Below are 27,421 nucleotides of genomic sequence, written 5' to 3'. Positions count from 1 at the left end.
ATTTTACAAGAAATGTTACAAAATTTTGTACATACCAAACACTGGAAAACATTTTTAAGCTCATTTTCAAGGTTGTTACCAAACACCGGAAAATGAGATAGTTTTCCAAAAAATGTTTTCTAGAAAAAACCAATTTCTAGAAAACATTAATGCTGAAACAAAAGGTAGAGTATAACTCAAGAGAAGGGGATATGCTTTTCCTCCTTGTTGAACTATAATATCCACAAGCAATGATTAAAAAGGTCTCTTCTATTCATACCTGGTCTACTGTTGTTTTACTAATTTCATATACTAATTGACTACATACACTAACTGTTTTAAGTTCCCTATTTAAAAGAGATAGATACACAAGAAGACATATCACGATATGCTAATTTCTTTCAAGGGGATTCCGATTTTGTGGCACTATTTTTAAGTGGGTCTCAAAATACTTCAATGCCCATCCAAGAGTTTTTACCAGAAGTTGAAATTGTCACCTCTAATCCAACAAAACGTGATGGCAACTTCAGTGTAGATGAGGACAACCTCCTCGTCTCTACAAGGCTTAACATTAGCATGGATGCCATGCATGGTACTGACCAAAGGGCTGAAAAATTTTGGGAGAAAATTTGACAATATTTTTGCGAGAACAATACTTACAGAACCACACGTTCTACTTCCTCCCTATCAAGTCGATGGGGAACAATTAATAGGGAGACAAGTAAGTTTGCTCGGTTCATGGCTAAAGTTAAAGCCCGAAATCAAAGTGGCGCGATTGACCAAATGAAAGTATAAATTATATTTCAATGGTGTCACAATATTAATTTCCGAATAGTTTGAAGACACTAATTATTTTATTTAAAAAAAAATTAGTTGGAAGATGCAAAGGCTCAATATAAAGCTTCATCACCCGGCAAAAAAACAACTTTTGCATTTGAACATTGTTGGGTTGTGTTGAAGAACCAACCAAAGTGGAATGTGCCTAAGGAAAGATCAAAAGGACTCCCTCAAACTCCAAGTTCAATTGATCAAGTTGGTAGTAATGATAATGACACAATGGTGCTAGAGAGACCAATTGGTAGAAAAGCCGAAAAGGTTAAGTGAAAGAGAACAGATGGTGATAAGGGTTTTGAGCATTATTTGGTGAAAAAATTGCAATATATTCAACAATCATATGAACAAGACAAAGAGGCTCTTTGTATCAAAGCAAATAGGGTTCAAATGGATGCGTAAAGTTCTGATATTGAAAATGAAAGGCTTTGTCTTGAAATTATTAGAGAGGAGGGAAGAATAATGACCATGGATACAAGTGCCATGAATGAAAAAAGAAAGACTTTATTTTGAAAATCTCAAGGATCAAATCCTTGCAAGACAAAAATTAGAGTAAATAGTTGGCTTTGACCCAAGGAGATGATGTCTTGTCGTAACCTTGTTTTGGTAGTAAATTATTTTAGGGTTAGGGTTTGGCATATGTAGATGATATTTTGTTTTGACTTTATTTTGGTAGTGGCTTATTTTAAGCGTAGGTTAGGAACATGTAGATGATGTATTGTTCCAACTTGATCAATTGACAGTAGGTTGTGCTACTTATGTAATCACATCATTTTTGCTTATATGAAAAACTTATGTGATGAATCACGGTGTATACATGGTGTTATATTAAGTACTTGAATACTCTTTTTATGATGAATCATACATCATTATGTAAAGTTTATATAATAAAATATGTAAGTATTCTATTCCTAAGTCTTAACATCAATCTTTTATAAAGACCGTATTGTATATAGGAACATAGACTGTATATTTTATAAGTTGCTATATTGTCAATTTTATGTTCTTTAAACCTTTATTAATTACTTTTCTGTTCAATAATAGTGATAATTTCCTAACACTGTTGTCTTCAAGGCTGTCTCTATGGGTCGCTCTCTTTTTCACAAATTGCTTTTTGACGACTTAAATGAGGATGAGATAATGAGGCAAGCTCTTAAAGGTTCAATATCACAATGTAAACGTCGTCGGACTATCGAATGTGATTGTTTAGTAGGCCATAAAGACTTTATTTCGACTACTTTACCGACACACCAGTATATCCTCCTAATTTATTTCAGAGGAGATTTCGGATGAGTCGGTCTTTTTTTTTCTTCGTATTCAATCTAAGGTAGAAACTTATGAACCTTACTTTATCCAAAAAAGAGATAATGCCCAAAGACTCAGTCTATCTTCTCTTCAAAAGATAACAGTTGCACTTAGGATGCTTGCGTATGGAGTTACAACTGATTTTATGGATGAGTATGTGCAGATTGGAGAATCCACTGCGATAGAAAGTCTGAAAATTTTTGTTAAAGTGATGGTTGATATTTTCTCCAAGGAATACTTGAGGTCCCCAAACAATAAAGACATTACTAGAATTTTAGCCAATGGGGAAAGACGTGGATTTCTAGGGATGCTAGGGAGTATTGATTGCATACATTGGAAAGGAAAAAATTGTCAGGTTGTATGGAAAGGTCAGTACTCTAGTCACATTCATAAGCCAATCATTGTTTTGGAAGCAGTGGCATCATTTGATCTTTGGATATGGCATGCATTTTTTGGGTTACTTGGGTCAAATAATGACATTAATGCATTAGAACGGTCTCCTATATTTTCTAAGCTCGAAGAAGGACGTGCTCCTGCAGTTAATTACTCAATCAATGGCCATGAGTATACAATGAGATACTACCTTACCGATGGCATATATCTGAAGTGGTCAACATTTGTTAAAACAATTCCATCTCCACGAGGACAAAAAAGAAAATTATTTGTAAAAGCCCAAGAGGCGAATAGGAAGGATATAGAGCGTGCATTTGGAGTGCTTCAATCAAGATTCACAATTGTGTGTGGACCTATAAGATTTTTTTATAGTGAAACGCTCCAAGACATCATGAAAGCATGCGTAATTCTTCATAACATGATCGTTGAGGATGCGCGAGATGTAAATGAAGTGGTAGAATTAGATTAAGAGCAAATTGATGACAATCCTACTACACAGCAGTCACAGAAGCACACAAATGAATTTACGGAGTTCATTGAAACCCATCAATGTATTCAAGACCATGAAATTCATTCTCAACTCCAATCAAACCTCATTGAGCATTTATGGCAATTACAAGAGGAGTTGTAGGAACTTAAGTGTGTGAGCTATGCATGTGGGGGTTTTATTGTAATTTGATATATGTAAGAGTCTTCTAAAGATAACATTGATAGTTATATATGTGGATTGCATCTATATATATAGATGTATGTGGATTTTTTAAGTTGGTAGGTTGAGTACATTGATATTTGGCAAGTTGCATGTATATATATATATGTATGTGGATTTTTTAAATTGGTAGGTTGAGTACATTGACATTTGGCAAGTTGCATATATATGTATGTATGTGGATTTTTAAAGTTAGCAAGTTAAGGTAAATTGATATTTAGCAGGTTCTTTCTCAAAAAAGAAAAAAAAATGGTAGGTTCTATATATATATATATATATATATATATATGTGAGTGTGTGTGGGGGGGGGGGGGTCATTAAAGTTGGCAGGTTGAATACATTGATATTTGGCAAGATGCATCTATAAATATGTATGTGGATTTTACATTGATATTTGGTAGGTTTGATGGAATATATACGTATGTGGATTTTTAAAGTTGGCAAATTTGAGTACATTGATATTTGGTAGGTTCTTTCTCAAAAAAAAAAAAAAAAAAATTGGCAAGTTGTTGAAAATATATGTATGTGGATCTATATATGTTGAAAATATGACTCTTGGTTGGATGTGGATCTATATTTGTTGAAAATATGACTGTTGGCAAGATGCAAAGGCTCTATTGAAAATGTGACCATTGGAATATTTGTTGAATTTGGAAAAAAAAATGACTAGTAGAAAGAAATAATAAAAAAAAATTAAAAAAATAATATTTTAATAAAATGGTAAAATAATAGAGTTTTGGAATGTTAGGTCTATTGTAAAATAGTATGGTATAATTGACAAAGTAAATTTTTGGGATGGTAAAATAGGATAGGATGACATTTTCCATTGTGAATGCTCTTAGCTTACTAGAAAATGAAATCAATTAAACATAAGTGATCAATCACACCTTAAAAATTTTCATAATTTGCGGCAACTTCCTTATATAATAAAAGAAAAATGCTATATCCACAACATTTTTACAACAAATCATAGATGACAGGTTGTTGCTGATTATTATGGTTAGGGCAAAAAAGTAATCTCAATGATAGGTTCAAATTTGAACTAATAACAATTAACCACCTATGATTTATTGTGAAAATATTGTAAAAATGTTGTGGACGTAGCACTTCTCATAATAAAAAGACAAACTTTCCCTCCCCACCATGGTAGTCAAAATCGTGATTTGGATCGTAGGATTGCACGATTTTACAATTCCACCTCACCAAAACGTTTAGAATCGCACTAGGATCGTAAAAATGGTAGAATCATATATAGGATTGTATAGGATCGTAGGATCGTATAGGATCCTACCAAAAACATAAAAATTTTTTTATGGGATAAATTTTTGTTTTGATGAAGTTTTAAGGATTTTTATTTTTCCATGTTGTGATGGTATGACTTTTTATTTTATTTTTATAAAATTATGTTAACCTATGTAAATGTTTTTTAGTTTTTAGTTCACTTATAATCAAAATGAAGGAATGCTTCATTATTTTTAAATGAAGAATTTGATGTTGGTTTTGCTGCCTTTTAAGCCATAATGTTATTAAATTTGTTTGATCAATATACTAATTTGTGTTCTAATATTACTAAAATATTTTTTTATATATAATTTTATCAGTTATGCTTGTATTTGTGTATTGATTGATTGATTTTTTTGAGCATGCTCTTTAATTGTTGTTGAGTGGTATAACTTAAATAGTTGAGTGTGAAATTGCATCTTGATGTTTTTTTGTAGATCTTGTATACAAATATATAATGTCTGCATAAATGATGAAATGAATGATGATGATTAGAAATTTAGGACGATGGTTATAGGAACCTTAGAATGAGAATAATTAAATATTCACTTTACCTTAATATTCATCTTACTTTTGGATTTCATATTGTAGTTAGCTAATCTCTATTCGCTAACTTATTTTGGATTTCAAACTTGGAACTTAGAACTAGGAAAATATTTTCCATATGTTTTGATAAATATTTTGGTATTTGGTTGTTGATTAAATATTTATTGAATTTTTTAAATACATTGGGTTAAAACTTAAATATAATTGTTTCGTTAGTATAGACGTAGCGATGTATGACATGCAAATTACTTCATATTATACAAATCTTAGTTTTTTTTATAGATGACTTTATAATTTATAATTTATGTGATTATTCAACATACAAAGTCATTATCAATATGTTTTTTACTTTAAATATAAAAATATATAAGATCTTACGATTCACGATCTAATCTTACGATTTATGATCCCACCTACCTGCAACGATTTTACAAAAAATTTGACTTTGACCACCTTTCTCCCCCCACCCTCTTTTTCATACAAACAAAGCCTACCTATTGTCATGTCAATTGTTAAATCTATTTAATGGGACGCTTGAGTAATACGCGTGTGTGATGAATGGTCACGTACTCAATGCAAAATTTGTTTTAGAAGGAATACTCACACTATTAGTATTTATAAAACACGACACAAATATAGTACATTTTGTTCTTATATTAATAATTCCATAAATAAATAAATAAACTCTTTTAACATGTCTAATTTCTTCAACAAAAATATAATTTTTATTTTATATTAATTTTGTTATTTTTTATACAAAATAAAAATTCTAGGAATCGTTTGGTAATATTGTTCCAATAACGTTTGTATTTTTTAGAAATACGTGTGGGTGAAAAAGTGCATGAAAATACGTGTAATATTATTTAAACACCAAAAACTGTTGCTCAAAACACCCTACCAAATAGCCCTCTACTCTAATATAATCTAAGTGTATATGTGTGTGAAACTCCTTTCTAGAGACTTGAACTCCGACCCTTACCTTCTACACTCTACAAACACTTATATTTGTAGAGTAACCATTGCACTATGGATGTGCGGACGTGCCTTAGTATATTATTATTATTTTTTTTTTTTTTTGAGAATCTAGTATATTAATTTTGTTTTGAAAGTTTGATGAAGCTGTACCCCTTTTTTTTTTTTTTATAGAAATGAAGTTGGATAATTAAATTATGAAATTTAAATGTAGATCCGCTCAAAATGCCAAGAGATTTTCATAAGTAGATTTCCTCTTTCAAATTTGGAATGATACGATGCATCAAGTCATTAACTAAATGCAGATTCATTTAATCTATCAAAAGATTTTCATAATAAGATATTTCATAGAAAAAAAAAAGGAATGATACCAATTAATTAACCTTCATGGTTGTTTATTTTCCTATCAAGAACATTAACAATTTTGTACTTTAAAATGGAATATATATTGAATCTAATTTGCAGTATTATCTTCTCGGAAAATTATCAAAATCCTTGTCATTTTAAAGATCATGATTTGGTATTCAAAAAAAAAAAAAAAAAAAAAAAAAAAAAAAAAAAAAAAAAAGATATGATTTGGTGGGGTTGGATGCCTATAAATCATTAAAGAAAATTTTAATTCGTTACTTGCCACAGCTATTGACTTGCTGTCCATACCAATTATATGATATTATGAATTATGATTTATTCATGGTCAACATCTTCACAGTACTTATTTTCAAAAAAAAAAAAAAAAAAAAAACATCTTCACAGTACTTGACGACAGCCAACCGTTTCCTCCCTAAACAAAAGAATTAATGTTATTTATACACAATTATGTGTGCATAAAATTATATATATATATATATATACTAAGATTTCAATTTATGACATACACTTCATCATGATTACCCTTATTATCAAGTTAAGAACCCAATTGACTTCTGGAATAGGCAGAGTTCAAATCCCAAATCCCATATATTCAATGGCAAAAGACTCGTTGAACTAACTTGAATCTACATGCATAAAATTATTCACTAACGACTAATTTGACAAAATGGGTATCATGCACAAAGCTCTCTAAGAAAAACTGCTTCTCCTGAAAAATGCATAGTGAACTATGTGTCGTTTTAGTCATTCCAACATGTTAGATGGCACTACCACCCAATATTTCCTACCCCAAACAACTCCTTCACTAGATACACACCTAATTCATACCAATCTCTCTTTTTCTGTCTAGTTGTTTACTATCTAAAACTCTTAAATTATTCTCCTCTTATGAAACTAAATATTAATTTTTGTTAAGAGTTGTCCTAGGAAAAATATAATATCAATCATTTAACCCAAATTTCATTGTCACAATAAGGGTAAGAGGTGCCAAAATACCGAAAAGTCATTGAGGAACTCTTTTTTTCTTATATGTGAAACTTTATTTTATACGATTAGGTATGAATGAAATGAAATAGGGAGTCAAGATTAGGAGGAAGACATTATCTTACATTAAAAAGTATCAAAATTTTAGAATAGGACAATTCATCGTTGAACTTCCTATATTAATTTAGAAATTGGTATCTTTAACTTGAATTTTAATAATATTGTATACTTGCAATTTGCATAGACACTAGACAACCATATTGGATAGGGACAGTTGAAGTAATTAGATACTCTCTATGTCCCAAATTGCTTGGCCTAGTTAGAAAAACTCAATTATTTAGAGAAACATTATTAATTGCCTTATCTCTTTAAAAAAAAAGTTAAAAATGTCCTAAATTACCCTTAAACAAATTTATCAAAAAATTATTTAAGAAAAAAAAAACATTTCTAGTATTGGCCCCAATTGCTGAGCAATTTTCAAAGTTATTGTAGATTTCAAATTCTATTAGTGTACTACTCTTACAATTTGCAAACCTATACTCAAATCCAAATTCTATAGCCACCAAGCCTAATCCAAATTCAATCTTTATCTTTAAATCGAATTTTAATTTAGGTTTTTAATTTTTTTTAATTAAGAAAAATGCTCCCACAAATAAATTAATGGTGTGGGGCCAGAGAACTTATGATCCGGCCCACGCTCTACTAGGGCCCAGGGCCCGTGCCGAGGAAGGTATTTGCCGAGGACGAATAGGGAAAGGCCGAAATGCCGGGGGTACAGCCGAGGATGACCCTGTCCTCGACATTCCGAGACTTCAAAGGGAAGGGCAGCCCCTCATTGAAGGTTACCCCCAAAAAGCCCCCTAAAGAAGAAGCGAGTAGAATGAGGCCCACGTGGGGTATGGTGCGGAACTGGTTCAAGGTAAATACGTCCTCTCTGCCTTAAATGCGCCCGCAAACGTCCTAATCATATTAATGAGAAAAGACGCCTGAACAGGGTGATTTCGGTTATCGCAACTAACAAAAAGCAAGGGGAGGCAGCTGATGGGATGGGTACTTAAGCAGGCACCTGCCTGATCAACAAGTGGAGGGCTAGGATTAACCAAGAAGGGCTATATAATGTGAAGGTTGATGCACCAAAAAAGGAGGAGGCTAAAAAAAAGGCCAAGAACCAGAACCTTTCCAGACCGCCTTAAGGAGAAAGACTCCTCGAGCGAACACGTTTTAATTCTGTATAAACACCATGACTAACCACCGTCCGGTGACCAAGGCCTAGCCTTTCAAATCCACGCTCTACAAATGATATTGTTTGGGCCTTTTCACGTGCGAACCCAATATCATTTTGGGTCGTTACAAATTGAGTCCTTACAAATGGTGTTTAACTTTTCAAACATAACATAATTTTGGGACATCTCAAAATGGAATATAGGTCAAACAATTTGGGATAGAGGAAGTATAAAAATTATGCTTACCCTAATAATAACTTGTCACAAATGAAAACCCAATCATGGTAATTAAGCTTGTCACTAGACCTAACCTTATCCAATAAAATATTAAAATGACTTCCCTTAGGATTAATTTAAAAAATAATAATGACTTGAATTAGTTGTTTTATAGTTTTTTGGTTTACTTAAAATCACATTTTTAAAAAACAGCTTGACTTAAGATGCACAACTTTAAATGAGTTAATATTGTATTTTTAAAACATGATTAGAAAAAAAAAAGGGATAAATTATCAAATAACTTAAAAATATTAATTTAAATAGTTATTACTGAAAATTATATTACTTTGCAAACAATACCAATTCTATAAAAAAAAAAATTTAATATAAAATAATAAAGACAGGAAAAAAAAATTCATAATATTTTTAAATTAGCCAAATTAAAATCTTAAACCCTTAATAATTTTAAATTTAAATTTATTTTTGAATTACATGATTGGTTAATTTTTTTTTTTAAAAAAAAAACCAAACTCCATTTATTAGATTATCCAAAAAAAAAAAGTTAAAAAAAAAACTCCATTTATTAAAAAAGTCACTCTCACGAACCATCCTAGGACTCGACAAAACAGAAACTCTTAAAAAACTCTCGAAATCCATCCACATCGCAATAACACGACATCGTTTTCTTCCCTTTCATTTTCCTTTCCTTTCCAAAGCGCCACTTCCACTATACTCTCTTCTCCTTCCCTAAGCAACACCTCTCTCTCTCTCTCTCTCTCTAAAACTGTCTCTCTTTTCAAAGTTCAAACACACACGTCTCTCTCTCTCTCTCTCTCTCTAAAATAGTAAAATGGAGGCAGAACTGCCAGTACGCGTGGCGAGCACCAGCAGGGGGAGAAGGAGCTTCACAGTGCCACTCACTCGATACGCGGCGCGTCTGTTCACGCGCCACCGCCAAGAAGAAGGAGATGAGGAGGAGCAGCAACCCCGATCGGAGGATGAGGAGTCGGGGCACGATTACAGTTACTATAACGATAACGGTAGTTACTGTTACTACGGGTACTACTGGAAGGCGATAATGGTGGTGGACCTGGTGTGGAACTTGGGGTTCGTGGTGGTGGCTCTGGTGGTTCTACTCTCTACTTTCAAAGAGAGACCTTCCACACCTCTCAGGCTTTGGCTCTTCGGTTACTCTCTCCAATGCCTCTTCCATGTCGCCTGCGTCTACCTTCACTTTCTCTTTCGCAATTCTTCCTACCCTTTCTCTCACAACAGGTCACTCTAGCTTCTCACTCTCTCTCATATTTTCTTTTTCTTTTTATTTTTTTTAAAAAAATAATTTATTTCTCAGCAACAATTGAGGTTTTATGTTGGTAGTTGGTGTGGTATTAAATGTGAAACTTATCAAAAAAATTTAGTATTGTTAGTCTTTTTTTTTTTTTCTTTTGCAAAATTATATTTTGTTTTTTTATTCTTGAAAATAATGTTAATTTGGGTAGTTAATTTTTTATTTAATTGATATCAATAAGTTCTAAGCGTCCCTTTTTCATTTTTAGTTAATTATGAAATTGGGTGTGTACGTAGTATTGCTGTTTTTAGTTACATTGAAATTTTTGTTTTGTTTTTTGATAAACAAGAAGAAAGAAAGAAATTTAAAAAAAAAAAAAAAAAATTTGGGCATTGCTTTGCAATTTTCTGTCTCTACAGTCAACACGTTTTTGAGTAATATGAATTTTCCAATTTTCATGGTATAATTGGGTTTCTCTCTCTCTCTCTCTGCTGAGATTTTGATTAGTATAAATTAGTAGTAATAAAGAGCATGTCTCAAATTACAGCATAAGCTTATGTTGGGTACAGAATTTTGGGGGACTGGGTTTAAGCTTATCTGATGGGTAGGATAGTAGTAGAAACAATGGACCACATTCATATTTTGATTCTGAGAATTAAAAAATGTGACAATTAATGTCAAATTTGGAGGATAATAATCTAGGATTTTTTTTTTTAATACGTATAATTTAGGATTTTTTTTGCTCTATATGTATAATAATCTAGGAAGTTAAATAAAAGGGGCAAAAAAAAAGGTAAAAAGGTTACCTCCATACGATGTATATGATTAAAGCTTGCATGCATTTATTTTGTTTTTGATAAGTTACATTGTGTGGGCAAAAGTGCAATGAAACCAGCAATTATGTCATCTTTGAAGGCTACTGCATGTGAGTTTACCTTTTGCTTGAGGTGGCGGATAGAGTCTTGTTATACTTAGTTGTGTTTATGATACTGTGCTTATTAGCTTTCATCATTAGTCAGCTCCTTTCATTGTTGGAGCCTAGTGATCTTCCATATGTAATTTTTCTCAAAGATACAATTATAAGAGAAACAGGTTAGCAACGAAAGTAATTCTCATTGCTTGAGCTTTTCTTTAAACTTGATTGTCCTGATCCGTGCTCTACGTTCTCCCTCTGTGTTTTTGTGTTCGGAGGGTGTGGGATGAAGATATGGACTTTGTAGTTTGTACCAAGACATATCACATATCATTTTGATGCTAAAGGCATAAACATCTGCATTGTAGTGAACTGAAAAATAAACTTTTTCTCCCCTCTTTCTAATAAGATGGGAGAGATTGAAAACAATTACTAGTATGCAAAATACTAAACCCTTAACAATGGAAGAATGTTTCATGTAACACTTGTTATTGTTTTTATTTTGTTTTTCAGAATTGTAAAAAGCTTGGAGTCAATAAATACAATGATATCATCCATCTGGTGGGTATTTGGATTCTATTGGATTGTTGCAGGCGGCCAAGCACTTTTGCAGGATTCTCCTCGCCTCTATTGGTAAGAGACATGGCTTAAGACATGGCTTAAGATTTTGAACTAATTCTAAATGGACATCTCTAATGGTTTTTTACATAAACGTACTTACATACATCATGATGAATGAATAAGAGGAAATAAAAAAACAAGTGTTTGAATGATTGTATCTCAATATGAATAAAGATGAAGTTTAAATCTATGTTGAAACTTATTCATTAGGTGCATCAACATAAAAATTTGGTAAATTTATTTTCTTCTGGTGGATTTTGTGCCTATTATGTACTTCTTGTGGGAACTCTAGTTAACTGCTTTATGTTTCTATATATCAGAAAGAGAGAGAGAGAGAGAGGGGGGGGGGGAGAAGGAAGCACTTATGCACACTGGAACGTCATGTTTATATAGAGGATCTTCTTCCCAATAAAATAAAATTTTCTTGTTTTCTTCTTTCTCTCTTCTCCTTAAAATTATATAAATTAAGAGCAGAGCTTGTGTTAAGGTCTTGGTAGTTCAGAAATTGGAGAAGGAAGAATGGGAATTAAGGAAGAAGATCACAGTTGCTTCGAGAGTAACCAACCTCCTAAGCAAAGAAAGAAGAAGAAGAAGAAGATAAGCACTAACTTGGGTTAATTCTGTGGATACCTCTTATTGATCATCTTAGCAGCTTATATACAATGCAATCTCTGCTTAACCAATTCCCACCCAAAAGCTAACGAACTGCATTACTGTGACTAACTGTATTACTGTGCTAACAATACTAGCATACAATACAACACATGGTAGCTTCAGTACATACAGATACAGCTAGTATCCTAACAGCTTGGGAATACTCAAAGGAAGATCTTTAAATTTTATGATTTATTGATGTTTTCGTACTGATAAATCGCTCTCCCCCCCCCCCCCCCCCTTTCTTTTCCAAGTGTTGTGAAGTATTTTGCTTTTGTTGTGTGAGGTGATATCTTGTTATTCACCAAGTTCAACTGTTTATCATTCTATGGCCTTTCAACAATAAGGGGGTGTTTGGTAAGTCATAGAACCTGGCCAACTAAGAACAATATAATCGGTCTTAATTATTTTCAATTTGATAAAAAAAAAAAAAAAAATTGTCAGAAAATTGTTCAACAATGGACCAGATATATTCCTATAAAAAGCTAGTTTTTTACTTATAAATTTGGTTTTGTTCAAATACACATTACCTCTGAAATGAACTTATAAATTTTTGGTGTTTTCACATGCATATTTTGATGACAAAGCAACAAACTAGTTTTAAATCTGGAAATTTCATATATATTACCACCAAATCTGGTAGTAACTAATTGTAACCTACATTTAGACAAACTAGATATTAAACAAAAGCAGTTCATCTTTGGACTAGTTTTATTTTTGGTTCAGCTTATATCAGAATTCATGGCCTGTGCAAAGTATTTGATCTACATAGGATTTGAGCCCAGATAGGGGCTCAAGTCAACACTTATATAGTTTCTAGTTATCGATTGGAAGCAGCCAAAAGAGAAGCAATACCAATATTTAAAAACTCAGCCATGATATATTATTATTTGTTTTCATGTTCAACAAACATATGGAACCCTCAGTGATATTCCCTGTAAATTATGTGCAGGTTAACTGTTGTTTTTCTAGCCTTTGATTTGTTCTTTATCATCTTTTGCATTGGAATGGCATTTGTCATTTTCGTTGCTCTTTGCTGCTGCATTCCACTTGTTGCATTTGCCTATGCTATGACAATAAGAAAAGGTGCATCTGAAGATGATATCGGCTCTCTTCCCAAGTATAGATTTCGACAGGCCAATCCGATGGGGATCTTTGACAATGATGGAATGAAAATTGTTGGAGCAATGGTGTCAGGAAACAGTAATTCTGTCAATGAACTTTCTCTTCAACCAGAGGATTCTGTGAGCACCAATTCCTCATCTTTTTTTTTTTTTTTTTAATCATATCAGATTTATTCAGTTGCTCAAATTCATTGCTTCATTCTGCATGGAAGCATCTTTTTTACTCATCATTTTTCATAGTCTTTCCCCTTTTTTGTTTTTTCTACATGGTTCTTTGCATCTTCTACGCTATAATAATCTTTTAACCCATCTGCCTTGCTGGCATACAAATTTACTGTGACGTATATGTTGATATTAATAGAATATTGTGATATTTGACTTTGACTAGAGCTATTGTTTCTTTGATTAATACAATTTGAAACTGTCATTTTACTAATTTTTCCTAGAATTCCACAATTTTCATTGATCCATAAATATTTATTGTGGTGAGAAATTTCAATGGTCAAGTTATCAATATTTTTGTTTTGATTACAAAACAAATTCAACCTCCAAAGTCATGCTAAAAACTTTTGTAGGCCTTTTATGCTATGGAATTTATGATGGGTTTTAAAAATAACTGTTATGATGCTAGTGAAACAATGCAAGTATTTAAAATATGCTTATAAGTTTTTGTCTTATTTTTCGGCCAAGGAAATGTGCATGAAATGTTTTATCCATTTCCTGGTGCAACTTAGGAAGTTTTTTGAAATATTACTTGGTTATTCTCATGTTATGTGCATTTGAGAAATAGGAAAACTACAACTCTCTCTCTCTCTCTTAATTTTCTTTTGGCTGACATATTAGTCACATACTGGATTTTTGTACAATGTTTGATTAAGCAAACCTTGATTAAAAATTCTAATTGAGGTCTTTTCAAGTGGTGGTTTACATGCCAAACAAAATTGATCCATGTGAGGATTAAAAATATATGTAGATGTGCAAAGGCTTTATAAACTATCAATGATAAGATTACTTCTTAGGTACTACTATTTGATCAATTTTTGGTGACATTTTTATTTTTTTTTGAAAAGTCCCATGCAGTGATGGACCAGTTATACTTGCTCCCTTGTGATACTTATGTATCAGTTACCAATTTTGTTTTTACATGGTGTGACATAGCTGAACTCCATCATTGCTCTTCCCCGTCCCCCCTAATAAATATTAATTACTCAAAAAGTGGTTATCCATAACGCACTTATCCTAATAAATCCGGTCGTCATGGATCTCATCACTGTAGATAAACTAACAACTTGTAATATTGCCTTAAAATTTACATTTTTCCATATGGTATTGGTTGATATTTATCAAACTTATATGATTGCACTTGATTCATTGGTGGTGCTACTCATTATGTGACTCTGCATAGAGGGCTTATAGCTTGGAGTGGAAGCTATGTTATTGGTTGATAAGCATCAAACTTTTATGATTGCACTTGATTCATTGGTGGTGCTACACTGCTACGAATTGTGTGATTGTGCATACAGTGCTAATATCATGGAGTGGAAGCTATCTTTTTTCTTTCAAGTGTTATTGTTATTGCAACTGCAAAATTTTCAGAATAAGAGACTCATGAATCCTAATTTATGTCCTGTCTTTTTTGTAGGAGTGCTGCATCTGCCTTTCACAGTATGCAGATGGAGTAGAGCTGTATACCCTTCCCTGCAATCACCATTTCCATTGTGGATGCATCAGCAGATGGCTTCGAATAAATGCGACCTGCCCTCTCTGCAAATATAATATCCTCCGGGTGGATACATTGGTTTGACCATTTTTTCTTGTGTCCAAATCACAAGACAGCGAGGCTATATATTTATTGAAAGCGGATTTGAGAGTGCAGAATCCTGATGGTCATTTCACTGACCTGCTGAGTGCTGACTACTGATGTAGACAACAGAGAAGGGCATAGAAACCCAAAAAAAAAAAAAAAAAAAAAAAAAAAAAAAAAACAAAACAAAAAAAAAAAAAACGGGAAGAGTGAAATTTTCTTACATGGTTCCAGTTCCTAAACCCTTAATTTGTAAATAGATTGAATTTTCAACTCTAGTTTACATTGACTGTATATTTTGTAGATGTGGTAAGTTAGGACAAAAAGTTGGAGATGGGGTCTTTTCATTTGATTTGCAAATTTGGAAATCAATTGAAATTTCTGCTCTTTTGCAGCCACTGAACAAGTTTCACTTGACAAACAAGCCCTCCACTCCTCAAGCCTGTGGCAGGAACCAAAGAGCCAGAGGGCGAAGTAGGGAAAATGTTGAATTTATGTTTTGTAGGAATATTTATATTTGTGTGGTGACAAGTTTAAATTTTGCTTTTATCATGAATTGGCAAAATCAGCATGGTGATTTGACTGATGTGAAAGAATTAAAAGAAAGAGATCTTATCTCTTGGGATTAAGACTGTGAATCTGGAAAAAGCAACCAAAGAACTTGGTTACTAGTAAATCAGGTAACAAATCTCAAACGTAGCAATGCGTAACATGCAGGGCGGCATCAGATACCTATAGAAAACCTTGTATAACAAGGAAATGGCAGGCTTCACTATTTTACCAAAGTCGTTGGCTGTCATTGTAATTTGAAGGCCATTACAGAACCACAGATTTCCTTAGTAGGCATGTCTGTCAAGAAAAATGGAAGTGCATATTTTTCATGCAACTCGAATGCTGTGCCTCCATTATGCAAAGGGGTTGGAAGAGGATTCAGATTTTGTGAGATGTAAAGTACAGGCCATGCCCAGGATTGAGCGCTTTGCACTGGATCTGAATGTAAAGTACGTTACATGATGCTGAATGTGACCCGGTCATGATTGATTGCAAATCTGCAATCCCAATCAGCTTTGCATAAATTTAGGATATTCTATTTATATAATCAACTTAGGTCAATCCTCTAGGACCACCACTACTTCCTACCTAGGAAGTATAGATGGTGCCGTGCTCTGTTAGACACTTCTGAAACACCTCTACACGTGTCCTAGTAGATTCCTTTTCTTTTTTTTGTATAAATTGTGGGACACAAGAGGGACTTTTTTTTGTTTTTTTTTTTTTTTTAAGTCTCAATCTTGAACACTTGTCTAGTTATCTTTTATTTACATTTTTTAACCTTACCATTGGTTTATATTCTAATTTATAAATATCATTTATTAGTTATTAATTCACTTTATTATTTATTATTACTCTTCATGATATACTCTTGGCCAATCATGGCTAATTTCCTTTAATTAAAATTCGATGTATTTTGAGTAAAGTTGTGAGCGCATTTGTGTTAGAATTTTTTTCTCTCCCTTATGTGTGTGTGTTTCTCAAAAAAAAAAAAATCGATGTATTTCATCTAAAAAAAAACTTATATATTTTTAACATTATATGAAAAAATAAATGTTAATGATATTTTAAAATATAAATAAAGATATATTTAACAATTAGCTTATACCAGCAGTATTGTGTCCTAATTTTTCAAAAAATGTCATATCTTGGTGTCACATCCATACCTGTGTCTGTGTCTATATATGTGCTTCATACCCTGTGGTTGTAGAATGTTAATAATGTTTTTTAATATCTAATTGTTAGAATATTAGTCAAATGATTAAATTCAATATTTCTTTAATGCTCAACATTTTAGGATAATTAGTCATTTATTTTGGTATCAGAGCAGGAGGTCCTGAATTTGAACCATATTTAAACTTTTGGACCATATTTATCACTAATAAAAATTCTTCATTTTAAAATTTTGGTTTAAAAAAAAAAAAATTCTTTCGTTGTTAGTAAAAATATTCCAGCAACTTGCATTTTCCCAAAAAAAAAAAAAAAAAAAAAAATACACTTAAGGAAGTTTTAGAAACAAGCATTTTTGTAGTCTCGTTTGTCATGAACAAAAGGACAGGACAGAAGACTGAAGAAGAACTAAAGACAAGTTCCCAAATATATTGTTCTGCAGTTCTGCTGTGACACTTGAGTGAATAACACTGTTCTCAAATTACAGATTCAAACAGGCCTTAACATTTTCTTTTCTTAATAAAGATCATATCCACAGATAATCTGGTAAAACCTTGGAGGCCGTTATGGTACTGCCGTGCATGCATGGCACTGAAAGTAGTCATGGTATTAGCATAGACCCAAGAAAACTAGAAGAAGCATCATCTAAAGTCTAAACTAAGAAACACTATATATGTCACTGCTTTTCGGTCTTTGTCTCCATATTTTAAGTGCAGTTCCTGGAAAACTTGCTTTTTGCTACTCCATTAAAGACATAGATTACTGAACCTTTGAGAACTTTAACATTTTGATAAGTATATACCATTCACAAAGCATGAAACTTTAGACTGGAAGATTCATAATTCTACTTAAACCTTTTGCTTGAGCTCTGCTCCTATTTCACTTAGAGTGATCTAACTTTGAACCATATGAAAAGGGATTTCAAGAATGCTTTCTTGTACTCTTCTTGTGAATAGGAGAGAGAAGGGGGAAGGGGGGGGGAGGGGGGGTGAGCACAATTTAAAGCATAAATTTAAGACAAATTCATGTTTCTAATGCAAATGCCAAAAATATGTGAGACCACTAAAATGATTGACCAGAACTATCACATGCTAAATGCAATGTATTATGTAATATATTGTGTTAAATCTTGCTCAAGGCTTGCCTTTCCTACTCTGGTAGTGAAGTAAGCAAAAAATTTACACAAAGCCATGTAGCTTCTAACTTCCAAGGAGTCTCCTTAAATCCAAAATTTAGTTCTTATGGCTGCTGGCTGCTGGCTGCTGCGGAGTGTCACAGTAGTATACATAGCCAGAGTTCCCCCTAACCCAAATTTTATATACCTGGAGAGTCAAAAAGGATCGCTTGACTTTCTTGTTGGCCATCAGTTTCTCCCTCTATTTACTGCTGACCCTTTAAGGGATTCAAATTTCGAAGGACACTTAAACATGAAATCCTCAAGTGAAGGACATCAGGAAGATGATTAACGAGTAATAATTTCTGCAGCTTAGCAACAATTAAGGGACATTTTAGCTGTTGTAAATTTTCCAAGTTTAAGATGTAACCTAACAACCTCAAGATTGTCATCTCTAAATAGTATGATGATACATTCATTTCATTTACAATCCATGGTTTATGGAAACAAAGCCACTGAGTTAGTTGCTTATAAATGAAGCACCTATCTTTCTTAACTCTTGGACACTTTTAGTTTTACCTCACAATCACATAATAACCAACTATAACCAGGATACAAAATTGTACTCATCAAAAAAAAAAAAAAAGGATACAAAATTGTAGTACATTAATAGAATGGAAATAATCTCAAGATAAGAGGGCTATCTAATCAGTCTAAAAAGAGGTGACTTTAAACCATCTACAAATTGGAAATGTATATCTAATACTTAAGTCTTTAATTTGAAAATAACAAGATACACTGATGCACAGATATTGTCTAAGCTGGCAAGAACAAATTGAAATGACACATAAAGAAGCAAAAGGGTCAGCACAAAACCTGCAATACAATTTGAGGCAAAGGTCATACATTCTTTAACTTCTTCATCTTTGAGGGTGGCCATCGGCCCTTCTTCCTCAATCTCCTCTTTCTAACAAGCCTCTTTCTCCGAAGCCTTATCTTTTTTGCCAATTTCATCCTCTCCTTCTGTTCCATCCTCTCCTGAAGCTTTGATTCCAAGGGCAGTTTGTTAACCGGCACAACCTCCTCCTTGCTCTCAGCCTCTTCCTTGCTATCCGAAGAAGGCTCAGCACCGGTTCCATCAATGTCGGAAGAAGCTTTCACAATTAGCGAACCTGTCTTCTTGATGATAAAGGGTGTGTGAATGTGACTCCCTTTGAAAGATTTTGGGTGCAGATCAATGGGTTTCATATGCAACCTGGAGACTGAAAGCCAATAGCATAAAATTTGGATATGAAAAAGTTTAAAGCTTGAAATACAACCAAAAGAAGGAAAATTGAGTTATTTTATACAAAACCCAGATAACATAATGATTTGTTGCAATATATGAAATGGCATTTTAACCTTTAGAAGCTACTCAAGCCAGTAAATACAGATGCAGATTAAAGTGATCTTAACGTGTTTGAAGAAAAACCCAACTGAGTATGTGATTGAATATGAAGTAAGGCAAGGTTGCTACAAGAGAATAAATTATAAAACAACAATGACGTTGCTCAACTCGGATTCAGTGACTTTGGGATATATGCATAAAAATTGTATCAACAACAATTAAAAACGTAAAGAGGAATAACAAATGAGAGAGAGAGAGAGAGAGAGAGAGAGGCTTACTTGTTGATGATGATGAACAAGACAATGAAGAAGAAGATGAAGAAGAAGAAGGGAGAGAGGTGAGAGGATTGGAGCAGAGAAGGAGAGCCATAACGCTGGCTCTCTTTGAAATTTGGTGGTTTGGATATGAATGTGTGGAAAGTGGATAAGCCTTGACAAGCTCCTCCTCCTCCTATGTCCGCGTATTTGTCAGTCTATAGTCCACTCTCCACTCGATAAGGTAACCATAACGAAGAATTTTTAATTTTACTACCCATCCCATCACTTTAATCCCCTAATTTTTACTCAAATGTTAAAATGTGACATCGCTCAAAATTAAGTTCTCCAAAAATATTTTGTATAAAAATGTTTATGTTTATAATAAGAGTAATGTTACAGGCATGCAGTTATAAATTATTTTACAATATATTTACAAAATGTTGATATGGTTAACATTTTATTGATTTTTATCTAAATATACCATTATCATTTTTTTATTTACGAATAACTACTAACCACATAAACAATTTGTAAAAAAATTTATAAAAAAAGTTTGTATCTCTAACATTACTTTTATAATGGAGAAATCTCAGGTTCAAATTCCTACCTCAATTTCAAATAAAAAGTTGTAATATTTACTTATTAGTTATTACTCTACGGACTTCTCAAAAAAAAAAAAAAAAAAGTTATTACTCTACGGGCGTTAACCTTATCTCAGTAATTTTGGATACTAAGCAAGATAAATATTACAACTAATTTATGTTATGGATTAATATTGAGCCACAATGGGAAATCTGAACAAGAACACATGAATCACTTGGTTCATCCAATGCATGGAGATGAACTTTTCTTTCTTTAATTCTGTGTGTTGTGTTACAAGAATAATTCTCAAGAACATTTACACTCTCTATCTCTCTTTTTTGCACATTGTGTGTTGTTTTTTTTTTTTTTTCTTTCTTCTTTCTTCTCTTTTATATGAGCCATCTTCCTCTTTTTCGTATTTTGTCTTTGTCCACCTGGATAACTTTGGTCTTATTAGGCTCTCCTTTTTTGATTATTCATCATGAATGAAGTCTTCTAGGGTTTCTTCTTACTGTTCAAGAGTTCACCTATATAACTTTTGGTCTTATCGAACTCTTCTTTCCTGATTATTCATAATGAATAGAGACTTCCGGGGCTTCCTTTTACTTTTCAGGCTTGTCCTTCTACATTAAATGCAGTGGTGTCAGGCAGGTGACCTTCATTAATGCAGAGGTTGTTGTGAAATCATTAAGAAGCTTCAGAAAGTTACCTCGGAGAAGTTTACCTTTTCTAGGATTCTACCTCAAAAGCTTGGACAATCCTCGGATGTAACCTCAATATTGGGCTTGGGAGCGTATTAAGCTTTGACCACCAGTTTGAGGATCGATATTCATTATCAAAATGGGCTAGTCAATGCTAAATTTGTTTCCACTGTTTGGGCCAATGTTATATAGGCTCAATATTTATCCTACTAAAATTACTATTTAAAAATATTTTATAGAAAAAAGTCAAAACATATTTCATATACTTCGAAATTATTTCTTATAATTCCAAATTACTCTATAAACCAAACTTATTTTTACGTAAATAGATGTCAAATAAGAAAGTATTTTCTAGGTTTTTTCACAAATAAGAAAACAAATCCCAAATTTGGAATAGACACTCAAAAAATTAAGCAAAAAGGTGATTAATTTGAATTAAAAATTTTCAATTTTGGAAAAAATCAATAGTTAGACAACAATTGATAATAACAATCTATGCCCGTGAAAGAAAAATGACAAAAAGAGTGTAATTACATTTGTGAGTAGTTTGTAGTGGTTTTTTTTTAGTATCTAATGTTCCAGAAACACATTGCTACTCTTCGAAAGTGGAAAATGTTTTTTGCTATTCAAAAGGAAAACGTTTTCCACTAATATTGTACTTCTTTTTCATTGATTTGCTTTTTTCACAATATCAAAACCCAAAAATTGTAAGAAAAGAAAAGCCACTTCCTACCAAAACAAAGAAGCTTCAAATGGTTTAAGGTAGTCATTGTGTTTTTTGGATTTAGAAAATTCACATTAGCTTACCTAAAATTTCCTTTTTATTTTATGATAACAACCTACCATTTTTCCTTAGCAAAAAAAAAAAAAAAAAAAAAGAGCCAATCACTTTACAAAACACTCACCTCAAATTATCTTACCCATACTCTATTTCATTAAAATATTTATCCTTTTATTTATTATTTATTATTTTTCCACTTTTCTTTATTTTAGTTAACAAGACACCAAAAATAATAAAATAAAGATTGGGAGAACGAACCATGTTCCCCCCTAAAGATAGGGAGGCATTATAGCAAAAACTTATTTTAGGGAATAGGAAGTTTTTTGAGTTTCTCTTCCTAAATTGGTGTCTTACCCTTTTTAAGGAAATCAATGTAATTGGTCTTAGATCTATTTAAAGTGCATCATTTGTACATGTGAATTTTAATGATTTAGTGTTGGGTTGAATGACATGTTATAAAAGACGTGACCTTGTGTATAAAAGGTAACTTTAATTACCCCAACTCTATAATAAATTAACTTCAATCAATTCTTTTTCTATTGTTTGTAATAATCTATAGCCCAAACCAAGCCAAACCAAACCACACACCCTCCCCACCCCCCCCTCTTCCCTCCTCCCCCTTTTTTCTCTAGTCTTTATTTATTTATAAATGTCACATAGGCTTCACATCTACTTTGGAAGGTTAGCAACCATTTTAAACATGAGACAAAAGTTGAGGACCCCAACAACAAAAGAGAATGTTCAAAGTATAGAGGAAGTAAGGGAGATAGTAAAAAAAATAAAAAAAAATTATATTTGAATGAAGTAAATTATTACATTAGCCTCAAAACTTAATTCACTTGTTTATAAATTAGTTGTTGATGATAGGTGTTTCAGAAATATTCAGTGACAAAATTGGGACTTAAAATTACCCAAGAGTTCTATTAATTAATAGTAGAGATGCCCATAATGCAGGAGCCAGGAGTCTGCATGCTAGCATTTACAAAGTAATTAACAACAAAATTTAAACTAAAGAGCATATACAAAGTAACAGCAAAATTTAAACTAAAGAAAGCCAGCACGACTAGAAAGAAGGAAGCAACAAACACAGTACTTTGCCAGAGGTGTGTCATTACAGAAGAATGATACTATATCTATATGTACCAGTAGAAAGAACCCAAAATAACAACTCCACTAGGCCTTAAACAAATTGCCTAGACAAATGAAAGCAATTAGAAGGGAATGGCTCGGTCAGGGAGGGCTAACAAAATCAATCAGTAACTAAGTCCATGGGCTTCCTTAATAGGAGTAACATGTTCAAATGGTCTTCATTCAACATATTCACAGGCACTAAAGTGATTGAGCAAACAGGAAGAAAATGTCGGAAGAGTTAGCTGCTGAGGAAATCTCCAACTTAGTAGTCTGTTTCACCAAAGAACAACAGTCAATACAATATACTACAATACATATGATCATATAGGTTCCATAAAAATGACAAAATATAGGCCCAAGCAGAAGAAAGCTGCATGAATATATAAAACTTCCAAGCCAGAAACACAATTAGTTCCCCTAAGCCCCCCATACACAAATGGTAAGTGTGCTATCATTCGGACTTGGAGGATTAGGTCTATGATTTTGTGTGAGCTAGTCACAAATCACAATACCAAGAGGATATTGGACTTTCACTAGAAAAGTTGCCAAACATATCCTTCTCCAAGCCCATGAAGCTGAAGAAGTATAAGGTTTTACAAAAAGGATGTTTTAGGTCTTGCAGTTTATGGCTGAAGGACCATGTAGACATGAGTACATGGATTTGGAGTAGCCTCCAGATGTCTGAAAACCAAACCATCAAAGTTTTAGGCTGAAATCAGCAAAGCATAACCATTGCCCCAGAAAATGTGAAAAGAACGGTTGTTCTTTAGTCCATTATTCTATCATGAGTCTTTACTTTGGTACTCAATGGCTAAACATGGATATGCTATAGAGAATGGAGAACTTACTAGATCTTGAAAAGAAAAATATATAACCTGATTAGATGTATATGCTTTTCATAGATTTGTGAGAAGATGGGAGAAGAACTAAGTCAAGATAGCTTTCCTAAATGCTTGCATGTGAGTGCATTTGTCTATGACCTAATGTTCTTTGTCTGTCAATAACACAACCATGCGCTTGCTTTACTTTCTGTCAGTAATTGTGGAGAATTACCATTTAGCTAATCACTAAACAAAAGTTCAACCTCCTAGAAGTAACGTAACACAAGGAACAGAACCCAAGAACACCATCATCCATAGGGACATGACAATGTGGGAGAACATTTTATCAATCAAGATAGTAATGGATATACAATGCTACCACCATATATTCAATTTCCAAACAAGAATAATCCAGTCATTGAGATTTGAACAAAACAAGTACATTCATATGACAGTAATTCAAACATATTAAAATTAAAAGGAAATCATATGAGCACAAAAATGTCAGCACTAAACCTGCAAGTTAACTTTGAAGCAAGGGTCAGATGTTAGTCAACTTCTTCATCTTTGAAGAAGGCCAGCAGCCTCTCTTCCTCATCCTCATCCTCCTTTTCCTCATGAGCTTTTTATTTCGAAGCCTTATCTTCTTCCACAATTTCAGTTTCATCTTGTGCTCCAGCTTCCGTTGCAGTTTTGAATCCAGTGGAAGTTTTTCAAGTAGCAAATCCACATCACCATCACTTTCTGACTGGGACTCACCACCATCATGAATTTCAGAAGATACCTTAGCAATGGTTCCAGCTCTTTTCTTGGTCATAATGGGTGCATAAGTGCAGGCTCCATCGAATGATTTAGCATGCTGATCAATGGGGTTCGTGAGAAGCCTAGAAACTAAAAGCAGAACAATGTTAATCAAAATGAAAAATAAAGCAGATAAAATTTAACAGAACTTGGCAATAAGGGGGAAAAAAAGGCTTAAATACACGGTTAGTCCATAAAATTTAGCTCATGAGTAATTTTAGTCTCTGCAGTTTAAAGTAATCGCTTTAACTTTAAGTCCCTTAATAGCATGGTCAAACTAAAAACTAAAAACTAATATGTTATCACTCTACATGGACTAAAAGAGATCATTTTAAGTTTGTTAGGAATAAAATCGATCACTTTAAGTTCGTTAGGGACTAAAATCACTCATGGGCTAAAGTTTACACACAGACAATGTATTTTGGCAAAAAAAAAAAAGAGATATTAATAATTAAAACAAAACCCATATAGTAACACTAAAAGTAGTAGTGAAAATAGAAAATGCATAAATCATAGGGTTGAGAATGAAAAGGCGTTTCCAAGAAACCCCAAATGTGTGATGATGTTAACTCCTAAAAATAGAGGCAATATTGAAGGAAGATCAACGGAGTATAATAACTAAGACCCATATGCTTAAAACAAAAGGCATTCACAAATAAAAACAATCACAGATTACTAGTTGCCTAAAAGAACGCCTTTTTTTTTTTGTTTTTTCACATTCCCTAGCTTGCAAAAAAGAACACATGGGTATGCTAATGAATTCTTCTGCAGAAACTCAAGTAATCCTTAATCAGTAAAATGTCAAAATGTGAGCTCAGTTTGTTTTGGGTTGTTATATAGATAGAGTGAAAGTGTATCTATTGGTCTTTTTGTATTTCTTGATGGACTAGTGTAAAGGGGTAATAAATAAAAAAGAAAGGAAAACAACAAAGAGGAGCATCGTGTAGAGATAATCTCACCTGGATTTGTAGTGATAGGCAAGATTGAATATGGTGACGATGATGATGACATAGAAGATGAAGTTGACAAAGAAGAGAAACACGCGAGAGTACTGTAGCTAACGAGGAGAGCCATTGCGCTCTCTCTCTCTCTCTCTCTTTCTTTGTTTCCTTTTTTCTGCTTCTCTTTGGTTTTCTTTTGGTTTTTGAGTTTTTTCTCTTTTGGTCTCCTGGCAATGGCAAAGAAGACAAAAGAAGAAAGCCAAATCACTTTTTGGTCGTAAGTCGTAACCAAATTTCTTTTGGTCTACCTCGCGCGATTGCGGTACAATTGATAGGTAACTGCTGAGAGTCCTCCATGTTTTATATTCAAGTTTTCATGGGTACTGTAATTGTAATTTTTGGTTAGTCTAAAAAACCAATAGAGTTTGGGTTGTGTATGAGTCTCCTTATTTGTTTCTCAAAAAAAAAAAATTTCTTTTGGGCTTTTGGCTACCAAACTGGACCAAAAAAAAAATACCAATAAATAAAATACAAATACAAATTATACCCTCTAAATTTTGGTTAACTGTCATTTAACCCTTAAAAAAGTTATTTTTATCATTAAGAATGTGCATTCAGTCCACCAATCCCAATATCTCAGGTTGACTTTTCGTGAGCTGATAAGTCTTTATTTATTTATTTTTGTTTTAATAAAGGTTGAGTTAGATTAAGTTAAAAAATAATAAACTTAATTATCCTGACCAGTTGACCTAACTTGTGCCTGTAATACTCTAAAAATTATATGTGATTTGAATTTGCTAGTTAGATTTATTTTTTGATTATGAGACTTAGTTTAAATTCGTTAGTTTGATTTATTTTGATATTTAGGAGCTTGCTTTTAATAAAATTGGAATATTATTCAATTGTGTACATTGTAATTATTTATTGAATAACAAACTTAAATAGATGAATGAGAAATCGAAATTTTTTTTAATTAATCCTAACAAAATGTTCTCAATCCAACCCTCCTAGTCCTAGGTTGGAGACTTCTCAACCCAAAGAGGTTAGATTGGGTTGAAAAATATGTCAAACCCAACCCAACATGACTCATGCATACTTCCTACTTGTGAATTGTGTGCAACATTTGTTGAGGTCTAAAAAATCATGAAGTTGCACCAAGGCCCAAAATGGCACAGAGAATTAAACTCCATAAAAAAAATATACTTGAGCCCGCAATAAAGAAAAAGGATGATATGCCCAAGTCCATTAAGGTTTTAAGGAGGAACCTAAACCCATGAATGGATAAGCTTTAGAACTCATGGAATGAAGGGAAGAAGAAAAGCCCAGCCTGCCAAGATCAGAAAATTGCTAGGGAGCCCCATGGAATGACTTGGGCCGAGGTGTCCTTATCAGCCACCCAATGATGCAGAAGGGAATCAGAAAGCTTAAGAACCAACAATTCATGAACAAGGGGCTGGTACCTCGGAGAACCTAGAAAGAAGAACCATGAAGGGAAGTGGCTGGGAAACTTTCAACCTAGTGGGAAGAAATCAGCTCACTTGGGAAAAATGACAAAAAGAAAAGCAGCCAAAAGCTAAGTCTAAAAAGATGGGAACTAGAAACCTTGAAAGGAGAAAAACCCAAGGTCGACTCTTCAAGACATAGCAGAACGAAAAGGCAGCAAGAGATTTTTTAGGAAGAAACACCAAAAGAAGAAAATTATGAGAAATAAGGAATGGGCCAGCCACCAATGTTGCTGGCACAACATTGGTTTTGGTACCCAGGGGAGTAGATAGGGGGAATCAATGGTACCCCCGAAACCCTAGGATGACACTATAAAATAGGGAAGCAGCCAACAGTAAAAGGCATTCAACAACAATGAATTAAAGTAGAATCATTGAGAAAACTCTGTTAGAATTCAAAGAAAGTAAGAAAAAAGAGGGAAATACCGCCCAGTATCCTTAAACAACCACTAGAGAACATACATAGATTCAA

General features: G+C 33.0%; 4 protein-coding genes across 4 annotated transcripts; 2 read left to right on the top strand and 2 right to left on the bottom strand.

Annotated features, from left to right (window-relative positions):
• The first annotated feature begins 2,230 nt into the window (after positions 1 to 2,230).
• LOC115951648 lies at positions 2,231 to 2,977 on the top strand. The gene has a single exon (XM_031068813.1). The coding sequence runs from the start codon at positions 2,231 to 2,233 to the stop codon at positions 2,975 to 2,977; it is 747 nt and encodes a 248-aa protein (XP_030924673.1).
• A 6,489-nt stretch (positions 2,978 to 9,466) lies between these two features.
• LOC115954207 (E3 ubiquitin-protein ligase At1g12760-like) lies at positions 9,467 to 15,393 on the top strand. Its single transcript, XM_031072118.1, has 4 exons — positions 9,467 to 10,083; positions 11,523 to 11,642; positions 13,237 to 13,528; positions 15,051 to 15,393. The coding sequence occupies exons 1-4, from the start codon at positions 9,659 to 9,661 to the stop codon at positions 15,210 to 15,212; spliced, it is 999 nt and encodes a 332-aa protein (XP_030927978.1). The 5' UTR covers positions 9,467 to 9,658; the 3' UTR covers positions 15,213 to 15,393.
• A 3,308-nt stretch (positions 15,394 to 18,701) lies between these two features.
• On the bottom strand, positions 18,702 to 19,918 carry LOC115951383 (50S ribosomal protein 5 alpha, chloroplastic-like). Its single transcript, XM_031068597.1, has 2 exons — positions 19,711 to 19,918; positions 18,702 to 19,307 (listed from the first exon to the last, which is right to left on the bottom strand). Exons 1-2 carry the CDS (start codon positions 19,799 to 19,801, stop codon positions 18,946 to 18,948), a joined length of 453 nt encoding a protein of 150 aa, XP_030924457.1. The 5' UTR covers positions 19,802 to 19,918; the 3' UTR covers positions 18,702 to 18,945.
• A 2,855-nt stretch (positions 19,919 to 22,773) lies between these two features.
• Positions 22,774 to 25,781, bottom strand: LOC115952467 (50S ribosomal protein 5 alpha, chloroplastic-like). The gene is made up of 3 exons (XM_031069649.1): positions 25,466 to 25,781; positions 24,222 to 24,596; positions 22,774 to 23,154 (listed from the first exon to the last, which is right to left on the bottom strand). Exons 1-2 carry the CDS (start codon positions 25,578 to 25,580, stop codon positions 24,247 to 24,249), a joined length of 465 nt encoding a protein of 154 aa, XP_030925509.1. The 5' UTR covers positions 25,581 to 25,781; the 3' UTR covers positions 22,774 to 23,154; positions 24,222 to 24,246.
• Positions 25,782 to 27,421: the final 1,640 nt, after the last annotated feature.

Source organism: Quercus lobata, chromosome 7, assembly GCF_001633185.2.
Source record: "Quercus lobata isolate SW786 chromosome 7, ValleyOak3.0 Primary Assembly, whole genome shotgun sequence".
Classification (NCBI taxonomy): Eukaryota; Viridiplantae; Streptophyta; class Magnoliopsida; order Fagales; family Fagaceae; genus Quercus; species Quercus lobata.
The sequence above is the reverse complement of the archived record's forward strand: the minus strand, read 5'-3'. Positions and strand labels throughout refer to the sequence as shown.

Coding starts and splice junctions, on each gene's coding strand:
- LOC115952467 (XM_031069649.1), bottom strand. CDS start 25,580: ATGGCTCTCCTCGTTAGCTACAGTACTCTCGCGTGTTTCTCTTCTTTG. Junction 24,597..25,465: donor GCCTATCACTACAAATCCAG/GTGAGATTATCT, acceptor TTCTGCTTTTAG/TTTCTAGGCTTCTCACGAAC.
- LOC115951383 (XM_031068597.1), bottom strand. CDS start 19,801: ATGGCTCTCCTTCTCTGCTCCAATCCTCTCACCTCTCTCCCTTCTTCT. Junction 19,308..19,710: donor TTGTTCATCATCATCAACAA/GTAAGCCTCTCT, acceptor ATTGGCTTTCAG/TCTCCAGGTTGCATATGAAA.
- LOC115951648 (XM_031068813.1), top strand. CDS start 2,231: ATGCTTGCGTATGGAGTTACAACTGATTTTATGGATGAGTATGTGCAG.
- LOC115954207 (XM_031072118.1), top strand. CDS start 9,659: ATGGAGGCAGAACTGCCAGTACGCGTGGCGAGCACCAGCAGGGGGAGA. Junction 11,643..13,236: donor GATTCTCCTCGCCTCTATTG/GTAAGAGACATG, acceptor AATTATGTGCAG/GTTAACTGTTGTTTTTCTAG. Junction 13,529..15,050: donor CTCTTCAACCAGAGGATTCT/GTGAGCACCAAT, acceptor TCTTTTTTGTAG/GAGTGCTGCATCTGCCTTTC.